The sequence below is a fragment of the Abramis brama genome (assembly GCF_963993115.1).
Source record: "Abramis brama genome assembly, chromosome: 7".
Lineage (NCBI taxonomy): Eukaryota > Metazoa > Chordata > Actinopteri > Cypriniformes > Leuciscidae > Abramis > Abramis brama.
This window is the reverse complement of record NC_139969.1, coordinates 44,753,533-44,769,426: the sequence shown is the minus strand read 5'-3', so window position 1 is coordinate 44,769,426 and position 15,894 is coordinate 44,753,533. Positions and strand designations below refer to the sequence as shown.

Below are 15,894 nucleotides of genomic sequence, written 5' to 3'. Positions count from 1 at the left end.
TAATATAAGTGAATTTATGATTGTACTATTTTATTATTGATGTATTTTCATTAATACTAATGAACCACAAACTAAGAATTTGTTTTAAATTTAGGGGGAAATCCAAAGACCTTCATTTCTCAGTGTTACAATGGGGGTATACTATGCCATCTGTCTTATTTGTTTTGTTGATAAAAGTTTGATGTTCAGTATAAGCGAGGTTGTCATTGTGCCATTTTATTGTTGTGTTTTTTTCACTGAGTAATACTGAAGTGACATTAAGCGTTCATTTTGTGCTGCATTCATTTGGTGCTGCACTGTAATGCAAATAATTGCAGGGGATTAGGGCTGCATCTAACGATTATTTTTGTTGTCGATTAATCTATCGATTATTTCTTCGATTAGTCGACTAATCTAACGATTATTTGTACGATTAATCTAATGGTTATTTTTGGGATTAGCTGATTTATCCATTGGCAAACTTTCCAATAAATAATAATAACAACAATATATCGGCTGTAGTGCATCTGTATATTATTTTAACATGAAATCTATGGATGACAAAAAAAAATGTATTTCAGAAAGGGTAATTGTCATTTTATTATGAAATATGCGAACAGGAAGCATTTTAAACTTTATTTTTAACTAATGGTACTATTTCATAAAATGTAAGATGTATATAGTCACAGGCCTACAGTATTTAGGAAATGTGTTTACTAGAGTCTGTTATTAATTACCATAGTGGGAATATGATTTACTCAATTAACTTGTCCATTAACTTGCCCGAAAATGCACTTGTTTATCTGCTAAAAGGTTCACATACACTATATTGCAGCCTAGGCTACCGGTAATGTAAATATAAAGTTAGGGGCCGATCACACCTGACGCGTTTTTGAGTGAGAGGCGCCTATTTTCAATTGGTTTCCTATGGCAGCGAGCGTTCTGCGCGCTGTTTATGCGCCTGCTGCGCCTCGCGTTTTTGAAGTTAAAAAAAAACTAAGAGAAAGAGCGGAAAGAGCGCCCGACGTCATCGCGTTTTTTTCCACTGTCCAATCGAATGAATGGAGAATGAATTCCGTTTTAGTGATGAAAGCTAGTTAAGCTACAGTTGCTTGAACGCCCGGAGAGTGCGATTATGGAGGATAAACTTGTGGTGCTCTCGCGGGTTGCAGGAGCTTAACGACTTCACGAACCGTAACTACCACAATGTTAACAAAGTTAATATAGTTAATAAAAGGCTGATTTGACGTTTACTCTACTGACAGGACAGCTGTTTCAGTGGTGCCTAGCAACATAAAAAACGCAGCGCACTGCTCGTTCTGTGTGATGGTTCAGTGCTGTGCACCTCGCGTTTTCGAACCTGAAAAACGCGTTAGGTGTGCTTTAGTCGTTTGTTTTTAAAGTCTACATTAGAGACCTGCGCCGCGCGGGACGGATTTCTCCCTTAATAATTCCTAAAATGCTGACATCTCAGTTCATCGCGATCTCACAAATCTCTGTTATTATCAGTGAAACTGGCTGCACAATGAATCTTTCATAATATCTGCACTTTGTTTGTTATAATCAGATGATTTGCTAGTATGCAGAATTCAGCACTGAACAAAAAGATTCTATTTTAAATGCATCTGATTGGCCATTGCGTTCAAGAAATCAAGGCAGGTCTCTAGTCTACATGTGCATACACACCTTTTAAAAAAATGGCAAATGCACTGAAAGCTTCACGGGAGCGGGAGCAGAAGCCGCCATTACTCGACATTTAAACGTAAATAATTAATGTGACGCGTCGACGCATTTCATGCGTGTCGACGTATTTTCATAGTCGACGTAATCGATGACGTCGACGCGTCGTTGCGGCCCTACAGGGGATTATAATATATTGTGGATAAAGTATTTTCTAAATATGTATATTCTACTTCTTATAAGTTAACATTTAAATTGTGCTGTTTTTGTTTATAGTAATTTATAATTTAGTGATTTAATCGTTATTTGCATACCAAGTGTTGAGTCAGAATTCAGATGATTCTGTTAGAGCTGGTGAATCTGCCACAGAAAGGAGGACGAGATCTGGTAGAAATCACTTATCTTAAGATTTTATGTGACAGGATTAATGTATTTTAGTGCTTTTGAGGGAGCTGTGTATCTTTGATTCTGCTTTCAGCTTTGCAGCTAGTCTTGACTAAACACTTCCTGTAGTTTATGAGTGTTTTACACCACTGTGATGGTATTTGGGTCCGTTTGTCTCACTCATCCTTGCAAAGCTGCTTCAGCTCAGTGACATTTGCAGGCTTTCCAGCATGAGCTGTGTTTCAAGTCCTTCCACAGCATTTTAATGGAATTGAAGTCTGGACTTTATTGGGCCATTCCCAAACTTTAATTTTCTAATTTTCCAACCATTTTCAGGTTGCTTGTTGTGGATCATTCAGATCATAGACTTTCAGAGCTGTACATTTTTAGATAATTGCAGTCTTGAAAGGGATGTTGACATCTAACATATTAAAGTTCACTGAGCCTTTTTTTTGCCTCCATATTCAGGTGTCAGTTTTTGCAACTGACTTTCAATACATTTGTACAAAGAATAAAATAGAATTCAGTTTAAGGATTTATATTGTTCAGGTTTAACTGATTAATCAGCTGAATGTTTTCCTCTCTGTTCTAGACTCTCTAACTGCAGTGTGACAGAAGAAGGTTATAAAGCTCTGGCTTCAGCTCTGAGATCAAACCCTTCACACCTGATAGAGCTGGATCTCACAGGAAATGATCCTGGACAATCAGGAGTGAAGGAGCTCAATGATTTACTGCAGGATCCAGACTGTCAACTGAAGGCACTGAGGTGAGACAGGATCAAATAATTAACTAAATTAGCTATATGCAGGCTAAATATTCATAACTAGTATATTATTTTAGTTATATAATAAGCTGGACAATTTGTTGCATCAAAATGATCAAGATCAGATCAGATGCTGCAGGTTCTGTCATGATGATGATAACCGTCAACACAGTTTAGTTGTGATACGAGCTACAGGTCAAATAGACATTATGGGTCAGTATATGTGCTGACATTCAGGAGTATACCTTGATAATTAACAATAATAGTTTTCCATCAAGCCCAGATTCACTGCATCTCTCTATAGCAGGTCTATGAGTCTCCAGATGTCCACAAACATGCAGTTTCACAAGCCAGTTTTCTCTGTGCTGATGTTTCTCACTCCTCCTGCTTTAAAGACAGAAATATCTTAATTTCACACTCTGTATTCATACTGAAAATCATGATCTAGTGAGCTTTTGCCCTTCTGCTCTGTGAGACGTTTCTGTTCTTATGAGTTTGCTTTAGGACTGAGTGTTGCTCTAGTTTCTTTTAAATTTATATTTATTTGTGTATTTAAATGTTTAAAGAAAATTTTGACATCTAAATAACTAACTTAAGTTGTCTTTAAAACAATAGTTACGTTTTTTTATCGTATCAATCATTTTTGTAATGCAATGGACATTTAGTTGATACCTGAATTGCCTCTTCTGCAGGTTTGTGAGTCCTGCTGCAGAGGAAGCCTGTCAGTATGTGAATAGAGTTGTGGGTAAAAACCCGTTACTGCAGAGAGAGCTGAATCTGAGTAAACATGAACTAGGAGACACACGAGTGAATCAGATCGCTGCTCTGCTGCAGGATAAACACTGTCAACTCAACACACTGACGTGAGTATTGCTCATTTATTTATATTACTTTACTTTTAAGCAGTTTTTCCCTCAGCGTCACACAGAACCACAACAATTTAAAGTAATAAAATGAAACAGCAAATTAAAAACACACAATTAAAACATGATATCAAGCTTTAAATATTTGATTAAGACAGACAGTTTGATCATGGGTCAATAATTATTTCAGTTACTGTAGAGGCAGAGCGTTCTGGGTTACTTGACTGTAACCCTGTTCCCTGAAAAAGCGGAACGCGATGCTGCGCTGCTTAGCGCATTGGGAACGTCTTTAATCGTGACCTGCTGTGAATATAGTGTGTAAACACGTCGATGGAATCGACTGGAAGTAATATAGCCTCGGTCGGTGACGTCATCGGCACGCACCCGCGACACAAGGCTATAATTAGATGAGCCACAGTTGCATCGTCAGGATATTTTGTCTGAAGAGCAATTCTGGGACATCATCAGCACGGCAATGCAGCACAGCATCTCGTTCTGCTTTTTCAGGGAACAAGGTTACAGTCAAGTAACCCGGAACGTTCCCTTTCAAAAGCTACAATTGATGCTGCGCTGCTTAGCGCATTGGGAACGAGAATGTCCACGCCGCCGTGCTTGAAGGTGTCTGGACTCCTTACGGTTGTGTAGGTGTGCTCACAAGAACGCAAGAAAGCCCTAGACATTAGCTTGTGACGTTGACTCAAGGACACGAGAGCCCAGAGTGGAATGAACATCCAAGCTATAAAATCTTATGAAAGTGTGCGGAGAGGACCAGCCTGCCGCATCACAAACAAATTGCAAGGGGGCACCTCTTGCCAAGGCAGCAGAGGAGGCGACCCCTCTGGTGAAGTGAGCCCTTAGACCCGTTGGCGAAGCTTGGCCACACGCCTCATAGGCAAGAGCAATAGCATCCCTGACCCAATGTGACATGGTCTGTTTGGTGGTGGAAGCACCCCTGTTGCTGCCCCCATAACAAACGAACAATTGCTCTGACTTACGCCACTGGCTAGTGATGGCTAGTGATGTAGGTCTGAAGAGACTGGACACAGTCTGTGAGATCTCTCTTGCTCCAGCGTTGGGAACGGCGGAGGGCAGAAGGCCTCAAGAGTGACCGGATGTACAGCCGAGAAAGTTACCTTATGCAGGTAATCAGGATGAGGATGCAAAATCACTTTCACCATTCCTGGGGCAAAATCTAAGCAGGATGGCGATATTGACAGTGCCTGCATATCCCCGATTCTTTTTAGAGAGGTTATAGCCATAAGAAAAACCATTTTTAGGGTCAGAAGTTCAAAGGGGGTCTCAACCAGACCCTCGAGGACTATAGCTAAGTCCCATGAAGGGATCTTGGTTCTTACGGGAGGCCTCAGTCGTCTGACCCCACGAATGAAGCGAGCGAGCAGAGGATGTCTCCCGAGTGGCACCCCGTCAACCAAGGTGTGGCAAGCCGAAAGAGCGGCCACATAAACCCTGAGAGTGGCGGGGCATGTGCCTGTTGATAATTTTTCCTGCAGGAATTCCAGAACTGAAGCAATCTGGCAGTTGACCGGATCTGCATTATTTACGACACACCACCTTTCAAAGACATCCCATTTGTTGGCATAACTCTTTCTAGTGGAGGAGGCCCTAGCACTTAGAATGGTCTCAATAAAGGCAGGCGAAAGCCCAGTGCCCCTCAGTTGGTACCCATCAGGGGCCAAACATGAAGGTTCCACAGGTTGGGCCTGGGATGGAATATCGTGCCCTCTGCCTGCGACAGAAGGTCCCTCCTCTCCGGAATCGCCCATGGCGAGCCATCGAGGAGCGATATTATCTCGAGAACCATACTCTGTTCGGCCAACGCGGCGCTATCAGTAAGAGGCAAGACCCTTGTTGGCGAACTCTGGCTAGACCTCCCGGGAGCAGAGATACTGGAGGAAATGCATACAGGCGCATTTTGGGCCATGTGTATGCCATCGCGTCCAGATCTAGGGGGGCTGGGTGACTCAGAGAGAAATAGAGGGGACATTGCACTGTCTGTTGGGAGGCGAAGAGGTCCACCTCCGCTTCGTAAAATCTGGTCCAGATCTGTTTTACTACTTCTGGGTGGAGTTTCCATTCCCCTATCTGTAGTTTCTGTCTGGACAGTAAATCAGCTCCCACATTACCCTCATCAGATACCCCGGAATGTAAACTGCCCTGAGTGACAGGAACTTTTCCTGGGCCCAGAGAAAAATCTGCCTCGCTATTCTGTTCAGATTGCGTGAGCGCAGACCCTCCCTGGTGATTTAAGTAAGAGACTGCCGCTGTGTTGTCCACCTGCACTAGGACATGACAGTCCCTCAACTGGGGGAGAAAATATTTCAGGGCCAGAAATACAGCCATCAACTCGAGGCAGTTGATGTGCCAATCGAGCTGATGACCCTCCCATTCCCCTTGAGCTGGACGACCACTTAAGACCGCTTCCCAGCCCATCAGCGACGATAAGGCGCCCCTAGAGTGGGACCCAAGGCGAGGAACCGGGGTCTGAGCCACAGAGATAGTGTACGAAGCCCTCGGTGCGTCACTTTTATTTGCCATTGAGGATTGGCCTTTGGATGAAATCCCCTGGCTTTTAGCCACAACTGAAACGGTCTCATGTGCAACAGCCCCAGAGGAATTACCGTGGATGCTGAGGCCATGAAACCTAACATTTTTTGGTACTGACGAACAGTGCGATCTTGGCCTAGCTTGACTTTGCTCATGGTTAGCTGAATGGTCTTGATTCGAGCGGGAGACAGAGATTGTGCCCGCATCATGATCGAATCCCAAACGATCCCGAGATAAGTCATTCTCTGGGCAGGAGAAAGAACACTTTTCTTGGTATTGAATCTCAACCCTAGAGAAACTAGATGAGCTAACACGATGTCTCTGTGTTGAAGCGCCACCTTTTGCGATTGTGCTAGTTATTAGCCAGTCGTCTATATAATTCAAAATGCGAATGCCCTGTAGTCTTAATGGAGCCAGTGCTGCATCCATGCATTTTGTGTATGTGCGGGGTGACAAGGCTAGGCCGAATGGAAGAACCCGAAATTGGTATGCTTCGCCCCCGAAAGCGAACCTCAGGAACTTTCTGTGTTGTGGCAATATTTGTATGTGAAAATATGCGTTCTTCAGATCAATCGTTACGAACCAATCGTGATGTTGAATTTGCGACACGACCGTCTTGACGGTTAACATCTTGAAATTGAGTGCTTTGACTGTACGTTTTAAGCCTTGAAGATCTAAGATTGGACGCAACCCCCCATCCTTCTTGGGAACCAGGAAGTATCTGCTGTAATAACCCGACTCCCTCTCTGGAAGAGGAACATGTTCTATGGCCTCTTTGTTAAGAAGAGTTTGTAGCTCTTGTGACAGTTTATGCATCAGCTCCGGTCTCACGGAAGTGGATACCGTGCTGTTGAAACGTGGAGGACGATGAATAAATTGGATTCTGTATCCTATCTGTACTGTGCTTAATACCCACGCAGAAATGTCTGGCAGAAGTTTCCACGCTGCCAGACTCTCTGAGAGTGGTATCAATTTGAACACTTCCTTTTGAGGGGATGTTAGATGTTCCGTGTCCTGGATGACAGCAGGAAGCAACGGAACATCTAACAATTCACTGGAAACCGCTGCCCCCTGAAGCACCAGAGGTGGCGGGGATGGAGAGGTTTCGTGGGGGTAACGAGAAGGGGCGGTCAGATATAATACGCACCCCGTCCCGTGGGGGGCTACCCCCACCAGACTGGGCGCCATACCATCAGGACTTCTTTCTGTTGATGATAGTCCTGAGGTCTGGCTTGGGAGGTTGCTGAGCGCGACGAGTCTGTCTCCTGTTTTTATCAGGGTTGCTTTTTCACCTCCCTTGGTCTTGAAGGACCGAGGAGAGGTTGGGTGGCCATGACTTAGATAGCTTGGTTTTCTCCATGACTTAGATAGCTCATCATGGAGGTCCTCGAAGAAGGGGAGAGACTGATGTTTAAGTGCCCCCCCCGTTGGACAAAAACCTATCCTCAAGCTTACTGCGTTCGGGGGTCTCTTGTTCGCGAGGCCAGTCAAGCTGCAATCTGGCCACCGCACGAGTAACCACCTCGAGTAGTTCCTCGACAGATTTATCGTTGCGCGAGGAATGCTCAGAGGTTGGCTGCTCGACGTCCGTAGACCCAAGAGATTTATTATCGTCCCCTGCGTGAGCCGAAGAAGCAACGGGATCACGCGAGGGAACGTGTGGATCTGGTGAACAAGCAAGCGAAAGGGACGGACCCGTCTCTTGCTCGTCAGCCAAATCCATTCGGGAGCCCCGCGATGATAATGCGGGTGCGGACTGAAAGTAGCCAAGACGAGCGCGAAGCATTTTAACTGTGAAAAGTTCACAATGCTCGCACTCTCCTGACTCCAATGCGGCGGCCGCATGCTCCTCCCCCAAACACACAAAGCAGTAAGCGTGTGTATCCAGTTCTGACATAGGACGAGAACATGGAGGGACACAACGCTTAGCTTGCTGACTCATTTCTCTTTTTGACTTTTTGAAACTCTTTTAAGAACGTTAAGAGATGAGAAAGAGAGAAAAATCTGCACACTGCCAGGTATAAAGCTAAATAACTCCTAACAATATCTGTAGCAGAGAGAGAAAATAGATGCTTGCACACCAAATACAGAGAGGTCTCTGAAGACAAAAGACCTGACGATGCACCTGTGGCTCATCTAATTATATCCTCGTGTTGCGGGTGCGCACCGATGACGTCACCGATAGGTTATATACCGAAACGGCTATATTACTTCCGGTCGATTCCATCGACGTGTTTACACACTATATTCACAGCAGGTCACGATTAAAGACGTTCCTAATGCGCTAAGCAGCGCAGCATCGATAGTAGCTTTTGAAAGGGAACAATGTTTTTTTTCTGACATAATCAGAACTGTTCATAACTGCTTTCAATTTAATCTTTATATTTCACAAATATCTAATTTTGGTGCAACATATACTGTAACTTGTAAAAATTTAAATAAGTGCATTTTAAAAGTCTGTGATCAGTATCTGCCTGTAATAAGATCCACTGAAGGTAAGTTGACTGAACGCTAGTGATGGGCGCTTTCGAAACACGCTTCATGAAGCTATGAAACCTTTACGAATCTTTTGTTTTGAATCAGTGGTTCGGAGTGTGTATCAAACTGCCAAAGTCACGTGATTTCTGTAAACGAGGCTTCGTTACGTCAGAACTGTTTCCAAACGTTTGGAAATGTCAATGGTTCACCACTGGGGGGCGATGATCTCTGTGAACTCATGAATCATGCAGATTCACTGAGATTGAAAAAGTGTCTGGGTTTTACCTGATCTCTGATCAGTTTTATACATGTGTAGATGTTTTAATTAGACATTAGTATAATTAAAAGCAACAATAGTAGTTAATAGTCTCTTATTGGCCTGTTTAGCTGAGCCATCCATAAAATACACTGAAGCAGCACTAAAGCAGATGAACTGCCTTTTACAAAACTTGTTTGATTGTCTTCTGCTTAAGGAAATACTTTTATTTCTTAATCTGATCATGTTAGTTTATACAATTATTCTTTGTTCATGTTAGTTCACAGGGGATTTACTAATGTTAACATAAAACTTTTGTATTTAAAAATGTATTAGTAAATGTTTAAACTTAAGGTTATTAAATGCTGTATAGTCTTGTCCATCATTGGTTCATGTTAACTAATGTAGTTAATGTTAACAAATGAAACCTTACTGTAAAGTTTTAGCAAGTAGACAATGTGTCTGAAACAACCGTCATAAACACATTTGACCCAGTGAGCAAACCAAGGGTGACACTGACATGGAAGAACCTTAAAGATTAAATGAAATGAATGTGTATACTAACATAAATAGATCAACGCTTTCAACCTTTTTATTGTTTCAATGTTGGTAGTATATTTAAATGAACAATGTGTAGTCTTTCTCCATGTTACCTTTACCTTGATATCCCTTATGTCATCAAAAGTCTGATGGTTGAAGCTGAACACGTTAGTTGATCATCATAGATCTGAGTCATTTTCTCTTTCTGTCTTCAGTCTGAATAGATGCAGAATTACAGAGAAACAGAGTCTCATCCTGACTTCAGCTCTGAAATCAAACCCATCACACCTGAGAGAGCTGGACCTGAGCGGGAATAAACTAGGAGACTCTGGAGTGAAAAACCTCAGTGATCTACTGATGAACCCACAATTCAAGCTGGAGAAACTACAGTTAGTATCATTATACTGTACAGCAGTTACAGTGTGACTGAAGTTTATTTATTTGAAGACGGCAGGGCTTATGTTTCATTGTTTATAGCAGTGCACTTTCTGGGTTTTCCCTATTGGTCACATTTTTTTATGTGTTTTTTATCTAGTTAGTAATTGTTTAATTTCCAGCATTTGATACAATGTACTGATTGTGTACATGCAGAAATCTGCCTTTTCAACAGAGAATAAAGAAGATGTCAAATAAATAGTTAAAAATGAAAGAGAAGAAACAGTGTCTTCCAGCACACAGAACTAGTGTGACTGGGTTTTAAAACTGCTGTAGCTCTTCAATAAGATGATCATCTAAAGCCGCGTTTCCACCGAAATTACCCAGAACAATCTGTCCCAGGATCTTTTTTGCCCCAGACCTGTTGCTGTCTGTGTTTCCATCGCAGTCTAAAGTACAGTGAAGATTAGGCAAATTAGTCCGGTGATGTAGGACTGTGTGTGACTTTCCAGTTCCCGCTGGATTTCGTCCTCCTCATATAAGCTTAATAAAGCCTTAACCTCATCGTCGGTCCATCGGTCGTATTTTTTAAACTCCATTGTTGATTCGAAAAGCAAACACCCCTCACCATCACCCGGCAGCTCGACGGCACACGACAGGCCAGTGGAGCGGGAGGACCACGGGGAAACACTCCCACTGTGAGCCTCAGGTCTCCTAGAGTGTTAACCATATTGGCGGCTCTGCTTTGTGCAGAGGCAGTGCTGGGTAACAGCAGAGAGACTCTAGCCGCAGGGCCAACATGGTCCTGTTCTCACAGTGAGGACATGAACCATCCACAAACACTATCTCAGCACAGTCTTGGCCCAGACATGTGAGATCGTGGCCATCAGATGAGGACAGGGAACAACCGCATCCAGAAACACACGGACGGAAAGGCATCTTTAAAAAGACGCTCAACATCAGTTTTGCTCTTTTAGGGAAACTGCTCTTTATGCTGAAGCGCACGGGAGGGAATCGCTGCCCTTAAACAATGCAATACGCCAGTGAAACACCACTGAATGTGCTGTAGACCACCAGAAAGAGGGGCTTCCTTATTGTAGAGGCGACTGGAAGAGCGATCATTCAGATTTATATTGTTCATGTTTAACTGATTAATCAGCTGAGTGTTTTCCTCTGTTCTAGACTCTCTAACTGCAGTGTGACAGAAGAAGGTTATAAAGCTCTGGCTTCAGCTCTGAGATCAAACCCTTCACACCTGATAGAGCTGGATCTCACAGGAAATGATCCTGGACAATCAGGAGTGAAGGAGCTCAATGATTTACTGCAGGATCCAGACTGTCAACTGAAGACACTAAGGTGAGACAGTATTATGGGCTGAAATATGTGCCACCAGAAACTGAATTTGAATCATTTATATTTGAATTTGCATTGAAAAACTGAATCTGAATTGTATAATTTGAAATTGAATTTATTTGTTTGGAACTGAAGTCCAATACAATTTGATCCTCACTGAAAATTCAACTATATATACACTCACCTAAAGTATTATTTGGAACACCTGTTCAATTTCTCATTAATGCAATTATCTAATCAACCAATCACATGGCAGTTGCTTCAATGCATTTAGGGGTGTGGTCCTGGTCTATGGAAGTAAAATAATGTCAAATGTTTTTGAAACAAAAAGCCTGTTGAATTGCACTACTTGAAAAAAAAATAGGCATTGCATTAACCATGCTTGTATTTTAATGCATTGTATTTTTAGGGTTTGCATTTTTATGGGCTGAAATTCAACATGGTTGAATATTTAAGCTGTGAATATTTCAATTAAAAACATTTCAAACACATTTTCATTATTAAAAATTCAATAATCCATATTCACCTTTCATATTTCACTTCCAAAATATTCAAACTGTTTAAAAATACAACCTATAATATTCAACAGGCAATTTTCAGTCCATTTTATTTCGCTTTGCAAATTTGCTTCCACAAATTCAGTGGTTCAAATTCAACAGTAAATTCAAAGAAACTGCAGGAAAAGCAGTAGATTACCGAGCATGCTCTTCATCTGCTGTTAGTCAACCCCACCAGCAGGTGGTGCAAAAGCGCGTGTTGTTGACGAAGACCAGCAACAGTTAGAACAAGCCATTCATTCATAAAATGAAAATGATTGTCTGTCAGTATATATGCGGAAAAGATGATAAAGACACAAAAGCTGTGTTTATGTTTCATTCAATAACTTCATTGTTACTTTCCCTGTGTAGCCTACATGTCATCAGCTTTCTCTACCATGAACAGGATTATAATCGGTTTCTCTCAATACCTCATCATACTCAAGGATTCCCCTTCTGTCGGGACAAAACGCTTAATGTAGCTTTATGGACTAATACAGTGATATAAAAGACCAAACTCGCACCTTATTGGGGATGTAGGCTGTAGGCTACTATATAGGCTACAGGCAAGCAGATGGACGAAGAATATGAACTTAACGCGCAAAGTTTCATGCCGAGCATTTCGTGATATACTGGCATAAAATCAACACTTGATCAATTAATACTAACACTTTCTCTTCTTCTCCTCTCTCTCTCTCTCTCTCTCTCTCTCTCTCTCTCTCTCTCTATATATATATATATATATATATATATATATAGTATAGTATACGTGTATTGCATCAGCTTAAACTGGGAAAAGTCATAGCACTTGCATATTGTTGTCCTCCTATTGTTAGTTTTAACTGTAAATCGCTTTGGATAAAAGCGTCTGCTAAATAAATGACTAAATGTAGCCTAATAAATGTAAAATTGGCTTGACATTTGGACATTCGCACATTTAGGGACCGTCTCCAAAGTTGCATACAACATTGGCATACACGTTTCTAACTTCAATAGCAAACTTACATTTATTTGAATAAATATCAAAAATCCAAAGGGTGCGCAGTATACCTGACACTACATGAACAACTTTACAGTTGGTTTTATGACTGTAAGTCGTTCTATTCAAATGCTATTGAAGTTAGAAACGTGTATACCAAAGTCGTATACACTTTAGAGACGGTCCCTAAATGTGCGAATGTCCAACGTCAAGCCAACTTTATGCCAGTCTATCACTGGGAAACGCTCAGCATTAAACTTTGCGCGTTATTCTGAGTCCATCTGCTTGCCTGCGAGTTTGGTCTTTTATATCACTGTAATTAGTCCATTAAGCTACGTTAAGCGTTTTATATGTCCAGCAGGGGAATCCTGAAGTATTGAGGGAAACCCTAATAGCCTGCATGCAGCACATCGCCACAATATAAAGTTAAGGCAACTAAACAACCAAGAGAAATATATGTCAACCTCAAAAATGTAACATTGGATCTGTATATCCGCATCGGGGAATAACATTATAATCTTGTTCACGGTAGAGAAAGATGCATGTAGGTTACACAGGGAAAGTAACCGTGAAGACACTGAATTTAACATAAAACCGCCGTCATAATAATCACAAATACACTTACATTGCTGTTAAATGAGTTTTATGAATGAATGGCTTGCTCTAACTGTTGCTGGTCTTCGTCAACAACACGCTTTTGCACCACCTGCTGGTGGGGTTGACTAACAGCAGATGAAGAGCATGCTCGGCAATCTACTGCTTTTCCTGCAGTTCCGTTGAATTTACTGTTGAATTTGAACCACTGAATTTGTCGAAGCGAATTTGCAAAGCGAAATAAAATGGACCGAAAATTGCCTGTTGAATATTATAGGTTGTATTTTTAAACAGTTTGAATATTTTGGAAGTGAAATATGAAAGGTGAATATGGATTATTGAATTTTTAATAATGGAAATGTGTTTGAAATGTTTTTAATTGAAATATTCACAGCTTAAATATTCTACCATGTTGAATTTCAGTCCATAAAAATGCAAGCCCTAAAAATACAATGCATTAAAATGCAAGCATGGTTAATGCAATGCCTATTTTTTTCAAGTAGTGCAATTCAACAGGCTTTTTTGTTTCAAAAACATTTTACATTATTTTACTTCCATACTGGTCAAGACAATCTCCTGAACTCCAAACTGAATGTCAGAATGGGAAAGAAAGGTGATTTAAGCAATTTTGAGCGTGGCATGGTTGTTGGTGCCAGACGGGCCGGTCTGAGTATTTCACAATCTGCTCAGTTACTGGGATTTTCACGCACAACCATTTCTAGGGTTTACAAAGAATGGTGTGAAAAGGGAAAAACATCCAGTATGCGGCAGTCCTGTGGGCGAAAATGCCTTGTTGATGCTAGAGGTCAGAGGAGAATGGGCCGACTGATTCAAGCTGATAGAAGAGCAACTTTGACTGAAATAACCACTCGTTACAACCGAGGTATGCAGCAAAGCATTTGTGAAGCCACAACACGCACAACCTTGAGGCGGATGGGCTACAACAGCAGAAGACCCCACCGGGTACCACTCATCTCCACTACAAATAGGAAAAAGAGGCTACAATTTGCACGAGCTCACCAAAATTGGACAGTTAAAGACTGGAAAAATGTTGCCTGGTATGATGAGTCTCGATTTCTGTTGAGACATTCAGATGGTAGAGTCAGAATTTGGCGTAAACAGAATGAGAACATGGATCCATCATGCCTTGTTACCACTGTGCAGGCTGGTGGTGGTGGTGTAATGGTGTGGGGGATGTTTTCTTGGCACACTTTAGGCCCCTTAGTGCCAATTGGGCATTGTTTAAATGCCACGGCCTACCTGAGCATTGTTTCTGACCGTGTCCATCCCTTTATGACCACCATGTACCCATCTTCTGATGGCTACTTCCAGCAGGATAATGCACCATGTCACAAAGCTCGAATCATTTCAAATTGGTTCCTTGAACATGACAATGAGTTCACTGTACTAAAATGGCCCCCACAGTCACCAGATCTCAACCCAATAGAGCATCTTTGGGATGTGGTGCAACGGGAGCTTCGTGCCCTGGATGTGCATCCCACAAATCTCCATCAACTGCAAGATGCTATCCTATCAATATGGGCCAACATTTCTAAAGAATGCTTTCAGCACCTTGTTGAATCAATGCCACGTAGAATTAAGGCAGTTCTGAAGGCGAAAGGGGGTCAAACACAGTATTAGTATGGTGTTCCTAATAATCCTTTAGGTGAGTGTATATATATGGGTCAAGGTGAGGCAAGCACTTCTTCGCCGTTTCATTGCTGGTACTGTGCTCCAAAGCGTAGGTGCTGATTGGCCGAAGAGGAGTACTGTGTATCTTCGCCACTGAACTCTATCTATCGATCTGCGCTCGATTGCTCTTCCTTCATCCTCCAACTACCCGGATGTCTGTCACAGTAACTTGAAATTGAATTTAGTGATCTGAATCTGAATTGTGAGAACTGAATGTGAGGATATATAGAGAGTTGAATTTTCAGTGAGGATCAAATTGTATTGGACTTCAGTTCAAAACAAATAAATTCAATTTCAAATTATACAATTCAGATTCAGTTTTTCAATGCAATTATTCAAATTAAACAATACAATTTCAAATTATGTGATTCAAATTCAGTTTTTCAATGCAATTATTCAAGTTTAGCAATTCAAATTCAAATATAAATGATTCAAATTCAGTTTCTGATGGCACATATTTCAGCCCATACAGCATCAAATAATTAACTACATTAGCTATATGCAGGCTAAATATTCATAACTAGTATATTATTTTAGTTATATAATAAGCTGGACGATTTGTTGCATCAAAATGATCAAGATCAGATCAGATGCCGCAGGTTCTGTCATGTTGATGATAACCGTCAACACAGTTTAGTTGTGATACGAGCTACAGGTCAAATAGACATTATGGGTCAGTATATGTGCTGACATTCAGGAGTATACCTTGATAATTAACAATAATAGTTTTCCATCAAGCCCAGATTCACTGCATCTCTCTACAGCAGGTCTATGAGTCTCCAGATGTCCACAAACATGCAGTTTCACAAGCCAGTTTTCTCTGTGCTGATGTTTCTCACTCCTCCTGCTTTAAAGAC

At 41.5% G+C, this 15,894-nt stretch overlaps 1 protein-coding gene across 9 annotated transcripts in view; it reads left to right on the top strand.

Moving 5' to 3' along the window:
- The window catches only part of LOC311087309 (uncharacterized protein), a 504,672-nt gene that overhangs the window by 290,098 nt on the left and 198,680 nt on the right, over positions 1-15,894 (top strand). For all 9 annotated transcript variants that reach the window (XM_084120622.1, XM_084120620.1, XM_084120623.1 and 6 more), the window contains exons 18-19: positions 9,724-9,897; positions 11,066-11,239. In XM_084120622.1, the coding sequence (XP_083976748.1) occupies positions 9,724-9,897; positions 11,066-11,239 (348 nt within the window). The remainder of the gene's footprint in view (positions 1-9,723; positions 9,898-11,065; positions 11,240-15,894) is intronic.